General features: G+C 33.2%; 1 protein-coding gene across 1 annotated transcript; it reads left to right on the forward strand.

The window, feature by feature from the left end:
• The first annotated feature begins 591 nt into the window (after positions 1 to 591).
• Positions 592 to 2,996, forward strand: LOC146915518 (uncharacterized). Its single transcript, XM_085717897.1, has one exon. It carries the CDS (start codon positions 592 to 594, stop codon positions 2,404 to 2,406), a length of 1,815 nt encoding a protein of 604 aa, XP_085574023.1. The 3' UTR covers positions 2,407 to 2,996.
• Positions 2,997 to 10,808: the final 7,812 nt, after the last annotated feature.

Raw genomic sequence — 10,808 nt, forward strand, 5'->3', positions numbered from 1 at the left:
TTCTTGGATTAGAAAGTGTGGCGTCCCTTTCTTTTCATTCCATTTCTCCATTTTATCCACAAAATCTGTTTGGGTCAAAATTCTGCCATTTGCCTATTTTAACCCAAATATCCATTTTCCATTCTGTTTATTGCATTTTGAGTCACAAAAATTTTAAAGTTCAAATTATCAAATCAATTTCGTGAATTTGGAGGAAAATAACAATTCTTGGAAGATTGCACTCATCATTTGGTATCAGAGCAAGGTTCTAAAAAGGGCCAAACTTTGGTAAAGTGTCTTTCTTCTTGTTCCTTATTTTTTTTTTCTTCTTTTTCTGTCCAATATTGATACTCATACAAAAAAAAACGAAAAAAAATTATATTAGAAAAAAAATTGCTCCTTTTTGTGTTTCTGCCACAGTCTAATTTTTTTTCTTTATTTCTTTCGTTTCTAGTCAACCTTTATCCTTTGTTTCTTGTTTTAGTGTCTTTCTTTGTGTTAAGTCTTTGGGATTGTTGATTATTTTTGGTTTCTTTAAAGAACTAAAAGAGCAATTTGAGTGGTACGGATCATTTTAAACACTTGTTACTAATTTCACAAAATTTCACAATCATGTCTGATCCACCTTCACCTAGAACAGCAGCTATGACGATTCAAATGAGAGCAATGCGTGAGCATTTTGAGAGGCTGTTAAGAGAACAAGCTGAACAATTCCAACAAAGAGTTGATGAGTTAGAAAGAAGGTCTCAAAATTCTAATGATGGTAGTGGTGATGAGGATGAGAGGAGACCTAGAAGGAGACCAAGGGAAAATCATTTAAGAGGCATAAAAATCAAAGTCCCATCTTTTGTTGGAAAGAGTGACCCAGAAGCATACCTAGAATGGGAGACTAAAATTGAACAAATTTTTAATTGCCATAATTACTCTAATGTTGAAAAAGTGCAGGTTGCTTCCATTGAGTTCAAGGAGTATGCTTTAGTATGGTGGGATCAATTGATCAAAGAAAGAAGAAGGTATGGAGAACAACCGATTGATACTTGGGATGAGATGAAGAGAATCATGAGGAGAAGGTTTGTACCTTCCTATTACCATAGAGATTTGCACAACAAATTGCAAAGACTTACTCAAGGTTCAAAAAGTGTTGAAGAATATTTCAAGGAGATGGAGATTGCGAAAATTAGAGCTAATGTGGAAGAAGACAATGAAGCAACCATGGCCAGATTTCTTCATGGTCTAAATCATGACATTAGTGACATTGTTGAACTTCATCACTATGTTGAAATGGATGACTTGGTACATCAAGCTGTCAAAGTGGAACAACAACTCAAAAGAAAAGGCCAAGTAAGAAGAAACAGTTCTTCTTCTAACTCTTCAAGTTGGAAGGATAAAATGGAGAAGGAGGGAGCCTCGTCATCAATTCCAAAGGAGTCCATGGCTGATCCTAAAGGTATACAAACAAACCCTTCTCAAAGTACTTCTACTAACAAAAGTGTTAAGTGTTTCAAATGTCAAGGTCAAGGTCACATAGCTTCTCAATGTCCAACAAAGAGAACTATGATGATTGAGGAGAATGAACACGTTGAGGTAGAGCATCATGATGGCTATGTTGAAGAGGAGGCTGAAGAAATACCAAGAGGAGACCTTTTCATGATTAGGAGGTTTTTGGGAAATCAAGCTAAGGAGGAGGAATCAAATCAAAGGGAAACTCTTTTCCACACAAGATGCCTTGTTCAAGGGAAGGTATGCTCTATAATTATTGATGGAGGTAGCTGTACTAATGTTGCTAGTACACGCTTGGTGTCTAAATTGGAATTAGAAACAAAACCTCACCCAAGGCCTTACAAACTTCAATGGCTTAATGAAAATGCAGAAATGATTTGTGATAAACAAGTAGAGGTCTGTTTTAAAATTGGTAGGTATGAAGATGCTGTTTTGTGTGATGTAGTACCAATGGAGGCTAGTCATTTGTTGTTAGGGAGACCTTGGCAGTTTGATAGAAGTGTTCTTCACGATGGCCGAACCAACAAGTACTCTTTTATGCATTCTGGTCAAAAGATTGTTCTTGCACCATTGAGTCCTAGTGAGGTTAGAGATGATCAAAAGAAAATGAAAGAAAAATATGAGCAAGAAAAAAGAGAAAAAGAAATTGAAAAATCAGAAGAAAAGAAAGAGAGTTTGCTTGAAAAGGAAAGAGAGTTTCAAGAAGTAGTCATGAACAAACAGCCCCTATATTTACTACTTTGCAAAAAGGTGGCTTTGTTGACTAACACTCAAAATTTTCCAAGTTGTACTAAGTTTCTCTTGCAGGAATGTGAAGATGTATTCCCAAAGAAGGTATCACAAAAATTTGAAAGAATTGTGTTTGAACCTGGAGGTTGTATAGCTTCCAAATTCGAGGACGAATTCTTTCGAAGAGGGGGAGTATGATGAGGGCAACAATGGAACGGAGGGAGGGCTTGCTTGCTTGCTGCCCATTTTGATGTTTTTATTTTATTTTTTATGTTGTAATAAAAGTGTAAGGGACCAATTCTGGCCAAAAACACTAAGTATGGTTATTTTGTGTGTTTAATCCATTTTAAAGCTTCCAAAGCTTTAAATGGAATGTTTTTTAGTGTTTATTTCGTGCAAAGGAGTGCTGAAGGCAAAAGAAAAACAAAGCATTAAAGAACATTTAATCTGATGGAGGAAAGAAGGCAGAATTGAAAAAAGAAAGAGAAAAGACTTCAATGAGACAATGAAGGCATTTCATTTCAGCATATGAAACCACCATTATCATCAAAATCACGTCCATAATCATGAGCATCAAGAGCAGCCACCCTCATTCATTGATTTGTCTTGTAACCATTTCTTACATTCATGTTAATTTACTTCAGCCATAGGAAATAATGATAGATTAATTTGGCTGAAGGAATTTTAAGAGTTATTTGCCTTTTCCTTTGTAATTCAGCAAGTGTCCCTCCTACCTATATATAGGACACGAAAATTATGAATAAAAGAAGACTATTTTGAGTGAAAAACTACACTATGTGTGTTTTTGAGCAATTGCTCTTTGGTTCTGGATTGGACCAATTTTGATCATATCAAGAATCCTTTCTTGTGGTGATCCTCAATCCCATAGACTTATCACTTTCTTGGATTAGAAAGTGTGGCGTCCCTTTCTTTTCATTCCATTTCTCCATTTTATCCACAAAATCTGTTTGGGTCAAAATTCTGCCATTTGCCTATTTTAACCCAAATATCCATTTTCCATTCTGTTTATTGCATTTTGAGTCACAAAAATTTTAAAGTTCAAATTATCAAATCAATTTCGTGAATTTGGAGGAAAATAACAATTCTTGGAAGATTGCACTCATCAAAACTTCTAACCATATAGGCTAAAATCTAATTTTCGCGACAAAGTCATTCCAATACTTTCATTTTTCCGAATATAAAACCAAATAGGTTCACATATCATGTTTCTCATCAAGGGACATCGAGAGACAAGTTCACTGTTTATCAAACTTCTAACCACATAGGCTAACATTTCATTGTCACGACAATGGTCATTTCAATACTTTCATTTTACCGAATTTCAAACCAAATAGGTTCACATATCATGTTTCGCATCAAGGGACATCGAGGGACATGTTCAACCTTCATATTTAACAAACATGTAACAATATAAGCTAAAATCTCGTTTTCGCGATAAGGGTCATCTCATTAGTTTCTATTTACCAAATTTAAAACGAAATTGGTTCAAATATTATGTTATACAATAAAGGACATCGAGGGACAAATTCAACATTAATATTTATCAAACTTTTAACCATATAAGCTAAAATCTCAGTTTTGGGACAATGGTCATTCAAATAATTTCATTTTGCCGAATACAAAACCAAATAGGTTCACATATCATGTTTCGTATCAAGGGAGATCGAGGGACAAGTTCAACCTTTATCAAACTTCTAACCATATAGGCTAAAATCTAATTTTCGCGACAAAGTCATTCCAATACTTTCATTTTTCCGAATATAAAACCAAAAAGGTTCACATATCATGTTTCGCATCAAGGGACATCGAGAAACAAGTTCACTGTTTAACTAACTTCTAACCACATAGGCTAACATTTCATTTTTGCGACAAGGGTCATTTCAATACTTTCATTTTACCGAATTTCAAACCAAATAGGTTCACATATCATGTTTCGCATCAAGGGACATCGAGGGACATGTTCAACCTTCATATTTAACAAACATGTAACAATATAAGCTAAAATCTCGTTTTCGCGATAAGGGTCATCTCATTACTTGCTATTTACCAAATTTAAAACGAAATTGGTTCAAATATTATGTTACGCAATAAAGGACATCGAGGGACAAATTCAACATTAATATTTATCAAACTTTTAACCATATAGGTTAAAATCTCATTTTTGGGACAATGGTCATTCAAATAATTTCATTTTGCCGAATACTAAACCAAATAGGATCACATATCATGTTTCGTTTCAAGGGAGATCGAGGGACAAGTTCAACCTTTATCAAACTTCTAACCATATAGGCTAAAATCTAATTTTCGCGACAAAGTCATTCCAATACTTTCATTTTTCCGAAGATAAAACCAAATAGGTTCACATATCATGTTTCTCATCAAGGGACATCGAGAGACAAGTTCACTGTTTATCAAACTTCTAACCACATAGGCTAACATTTCATTATCACGACAATGGTCATTTCAATACTTTCATTTTACCGAATTTCAAACCAAATAGGTTCACATATCATGTTTCGCATCAAGGGACATGTTCAACCTTCATATTTAACAAACATGTAACAATATAAGCTAAAATCTCGTTTTCGCGATAAGGGTCATCTCATTAGTTTCTATTTACCAAATTTAAAACGAAATTGGTTCAAATATTATGTTATACAATAAAGGACATCGAGGGACAAATTCAACATTAATATTTATCAAACTTTTAACCATATAAGCTAAAATCTCATTTTTGGGACAATGGTCATTCAAATAATTTCATTTTGCCGAATACAAAACCAAATAGGTTCACATATCATGTTTCGTATCAAGGGAGATCGAGGGACAAGTTCAACCTTTATCAAACTTCTAACCATATAGGCTAAAATCTAATTTTCGTGACAAAGTCATTCCAATACTTTCATTTTTCCGAATATAAAACCAAATAGGTTCACATGTCATGTTTCGCATCAAGGGACATCGAGAGACAAGTTCACTGTTTATCTAACTTCTAACCACATAGGCTAACATTTCATTTTTGCGACAAGGGTCATTTCAATACTTTCATTTTACCGAATTTCAAACCAAATAGGTTCACATATCATGTTTCGCATCAAGGGACATCGAGGGACATGTTCAACCATCATATTTAACAAACATGTAACAATATAAGCTAAAATCTCGTTTTTGCGATAAGGGTCATCTCATTACTTGCTATTTACCAAATTTAAAACGAAATTGGTTCAAATATTATGTTACGCAATAAAGGACATCGAGGGACAAATTCAACATTAATATTTATCAAACTTTTAACCATATAGGTTAAAATCTCATTTTTGGGACAATGGTCATTCAAATAATTTCATTTTGCCGAATACTAAACCAAATAGGATCACATATCATGTTTCGTTTCAAGGGAGATCGAGGGACAAGTTCAACCTTTATCAAACTTCTAACCATATAGGCTAAAATCTAATTTTCGCGACAAAGTCATTCCAATACTTTCATTTTTCCGAATATAAAACCAAATAGGTTCACATATCATGTTTCTCATCAAGGGACATCGAGAGACAAGTTCACTGTTTATCAAACTTCTAACCACATAGGCTAACATTTCATTGTCACGACAATGGTCATTTCAATACTTTCATTTTACCGAATTTCAAACCAAATAGGTTCACATATCATGTTTCGCATCAAGGGACATCGAGGGACATGTTCAACCTTCATATTTAACAAACATGTAACAATATAAGCTAAAATCTCGTTTTCGCGATAAGGGTCATCTCATTAGTTTCTATTTACCAAATTTAAAACGAAATTGGTTCAAATATTATGTTATACAATAAAGGACATCGAGGGACAACTTCAACATTAATATTTATCAAACTTTTAACCATATAAGCTAAAATCTCAGTTTTGGGACAATGGTCATTCAAATAATTTCATTTTGCCGAATACAAAACCAAATAGGTTCACATATCATGTTTCGTATCAAGGGAGATCGAGGGACAAGTTCAACCTTTATCAAACTTCTAACCATATAGGCTAAAATCTAATTTTCGCGACAAAGTCATTCCAATACTTTCATTTTTCCGAATATAAAACCAAAAAGGTTCACATATCATGTTTCGCATCAAGGGACATCGAGAAACAAGTTCACTGTTTAACTAACTTCTAACCACATAGGCTAACATTTCATTTTTGCGACAAGGGTCATTTCAATACTTTCATTTTACCGAATTTCAAACCAAATAGGTTCACATATCATGTTTCGCATCAAGGGACATCGAGGGACATGTTCAACCTTCATATTTAACAAACATGTAACAATATAAGCTAAAATCTCGTTTTCGCGATAAGGGTCATCTCATTACTTGCTATTTACCAAATTTAAAACGAAATTGGTTCAAATATTATGTTACGCAATAAAGGACATCGAGGGACAAATTCAACATTAATATTTATCAAACTTTTAACCATATAGGTTAAAATCTCATTTTTGGGACAATGGTCATTCAAATAATTTCATTTTGCCGAATACTAAACCAAATAGGATCACATATCATGTTTCGTTTCAAGGGAGATCGAGGGACAAGTTCAACCTTTATCAAACTTCTAACCATATAGGCTAAAATCTAATTTTCGCGACAAAGTCATTCCAATACTTTCATTTTTCCGAAGATAAAACCAAATAGGTTCACATATCATGTTTCTCATCAAGGGACATCGAGAGACAAGTTCACTGTTTATCAAACTTCTAACCACATAGGCTAACATTTCATTATCACGACAATGGTCATTTCAATACTTTCATTTTACCGAATTTCAAACCAAATAGGTTCACATATCATGTTTCGCATCAAGGGACATGTTCAACCTTCATATTTAACAAACATGTAACAATATAAGCTAAAATCTCGTTTTCGCGATAAGGGTCATCTCATTAGTTTCTATTTACCAAATTTAAAACGAAATTGGTTCAAATATTATGTTATACAATAAAGGACATCGAGGGACAAATTCAACATTAATATTTATCAAACTTTTAACCATATAAGCTAAAATCTCATTTTTGGGACAATGGTCATTCAAATAATTTCATTTTGCCGAATACAAAACCAAATAGGTTCACATATCATGTTTCGTATCAAGGGAGATCGAGGGACAAGTTCAACCTTTATCAAACTTCTAACCATATAGGCTAAAATCTAATTTTCGCGACAAAGTCATTCCAATACTTTCATTTTTCCGAATATAAAACCAAATAGGTTCACATATCATGTTTCGCATCAAGGGACATCGAGAGACAAGTTCACTGTTTATCTAACTTCTAACCACATAGGCTAACATTTCATTTTTGCGACAAGGGTCATTTCAATACTTTCATTTTACCGAATTTCAAACCAAATAGGTTCACATATCATGTTTCGCATCAAGGGACATCGAGGGACATGTTCAACCATCATATTTAACAAACATGTAACAATATAAGCTAAAATCTCGTTTTCGCGATAAGGGTCATCTCATTACTTGCTGTTTACCAAATTTAAAACGAAATTGGTTCAAATATTATGTTACGCAATAAAGGACATCGAGGGACAAATTCAACATTAATATTTATCAAACTTTTAACCATATAGGTTAAAATCTCATTTTTGGGACAATGGTCATTCAAATAATTTTATTTTGCCGAATACTAAACCAAATAGGATCACATATCATGTTTCGTTTCAAAGGAGATCGAGGGACAAGTTCAACCTTTATCAAACTTCTAACCATATAGGCTAAAATCTAATTTTCGCGACAAAGTCATTCCAATACTTTCATTTTTCCGAATATAAAACCAAATAGGTTCACATATCATGTTTCTCATCAAGGGACATCGAGAGACAAGTTCACTGTTTATCAAACTTCTAACCACATAGGCTAACATTTCATTGTCACGACAATGGTCATTTCAATACTTTCATTTTACCGAATTTCAAACCAAATAGGTTCACATATCATGTTTCGCATCAAGGGACATCGAGGGACATGTTCAACCTTCATATTTAACAAACATGTAACAATATAAGCTAAAATCTCGTTTTCGCGATAAGGGTCATCTCATTAGTTTCTATTTACCAAATTTAAAACGAAATTGGTTCAAATATTATGTTATACAATAAAGGACATCGAGGGACAAATTCAACATTAATATTTATCAAACTTTTAACCATATAAGCTAAAATCTCAGTTTTGGGACAATGGTCATTCAAATAATTTCATTTTGCCGAATACAAAACCAAATAGGTTCACATATCATGTTTCGTATCAAGGGAGATCGAGGGACAAGTTCAACCTTTATCAAACTTCTAACCATATAGGCTAAAATCTAATTTTCGCGACAAAGTCATTCCAATACTTTCATTTTTCCGAATATAAAACCAAAAAGGTTCACATATCATGTTTCGCATCAAGGGACATCGAGAAACAAGTTCACTGTTTAACTAACTTCTAACCACATAGGCTAACATTTCATTTTTGCGACAAGGGTCATTTCAATACTTTCATTTTACCGAATTTCAAACCAAATAGGTTCACATATCATGTTTCGCATCAAGGGACATCGAGGGACATGTTCAACCTTCATATTTAACAAACATGTAACAATATAAGCTAAACTCTCGTTTTCGCGATAAGGGTCATCTCATTACTTGCTATTTACCAAATTTAAAACGAAATTGGTTCAAATATTATGTTACGCAATAAAGGACATCGAGGGACAAATTCAACATTAATATTTATCAAACTTTTAACTATATAGGTTAAAATCTCATTTTTGGGACAATGGTCATTCAAATAATTTCATTTTGCCGAATACTAAACCAAATAGGATCACATATCATGTTTCGTTTCAAGGGAGATCGAGGGACAAGTTCAACCTTTATCAAACTTCTAACCATATAGGCTAAAATCTAATTTTCGCGACAAAGTCATTCCAATACTTTCATTTTTCCGAAGATAAAACCAAATAGGTTCACATATCATGTTTCTCATCAAGGGACATCGAGAGACAAGTTCACTGTTTATCAAACTTCTAACCACATAGGCTAACATTTCATTATCACGACAATGGTCATTTCAATACTTTCATTTTACCGAATTTCAAACCAAATAGGTTCACATATCATGTTTCGCATCAAGGGACATGTTCAACCTTCATATTTAACAAACATGTAACAATATAAGCTAAAATCTCGTTTTCGCGATAAGGGTCATCTCATTAGTTTCTATTTACCAAATTTAAAACGAAATTGGTTCAAATATTATGTTATACAATAAAGGACATCGAGGGACAAATTCAACATTAATATTTATCAAACTTTTAACCATATAAGCTAAAATCTCATTTTTGGGACAATGGTCATTCAAATAATTTCATTTTGCCGAATACAAAACCAAATAGGTTCACATATCATGTTTCGTATCAAGGGAGATCGAGGGACAAGTTCAACCTTTATCAAACTTCTAACCATATAGGCTAAAATCTAATTTTCGCGACAAAGTCATTCCAATACTTTCATTTTTCCGAATATAAAACCAAATAGGTTCACATATCATGTTTCGCATCAAGGGACATCGAGAGACAAGTTCACTGTTTATCTAACTTCTAACCACATAGGCTAACATTTCATTTTTGCGACAAGGGTCATTTCAATACTTTCATTTTACCGAATTTCAAACCAAATAGGTTCACATATCATGTTTCGCATCAAGGGACATCGAGGGACATGTTCAACCTTCATATTTATCAAACATGTAACAATATAAGCTAAAATCTCGTTTTCGCGATAAGGGTCATCTCATTACTTGCTATTTACCAAATTTAAAACGAAATTGGTTCAAATATTATGTTACGCAATAAAGGACATCGAGGGACAAATTCAACATTAATATTTATCAAACTTTTAACCATATAGGTTAAAATCTCATTTTTGGGACAATGGTCATTCAAATAATTTCATTTTGCCGAATACTAAACCAAATAGGATCACATATCATGTTTCGTTTCAAGGGAGATCGAGGGACAAGTTCAACCTTTATCAAACTTCTAACCATATAGGCTAAAATCTAATTTTCGCGACAAAGTCATTCCAATACTTTCATTTTTCCGAAGATAAAACCAAATAGGTTCACATATCATGTTTCTCATCAAGGGACATCGAGAGACAAGTTCACTGTTTATCAAACTTCTAACCACATAGGCTAACATTTCATTATCACGACAATGGTCATTTCAATACTTTCATTTTACCGAATTTCAAACCAAATAGGTTCACATATCATGTTTCGCATCAAGGGACATGTTCAACCTTCATATTTAACAAACATGTAACAATATAAGCTAAAATCTCGTTTTCGCGATAAGGGTCATCTCATTAGTTTCTATTTACCAAATTTAAAACGAAATTGGTTCAAATATTATGTTATACAATAAAGGACATCGAGGGACAAATTCAACATTAATATTTATCAAACTTTTAACCATATAAGCTAAAATCTCATTTTTGGGACAATGGTCATTCAAATAATTTCATTTTGCCGAATACAAA

This window comes from Medicago sativa, chromosome 6, assembly GCF_051527215.1.
Source record: "Medicago sativa cultivar Bolivia chromosome 6, Bolivia_mono, whole genome shotgun sequence".
In the NCBI taxonomy this organism is placed as follows: domain Eukaryota; kingdom Viridiplantae; phylum Streptophyta; class Magnoliopsida; order Fabales; family Fabaceae; genus Medicago; species Medicago sativa.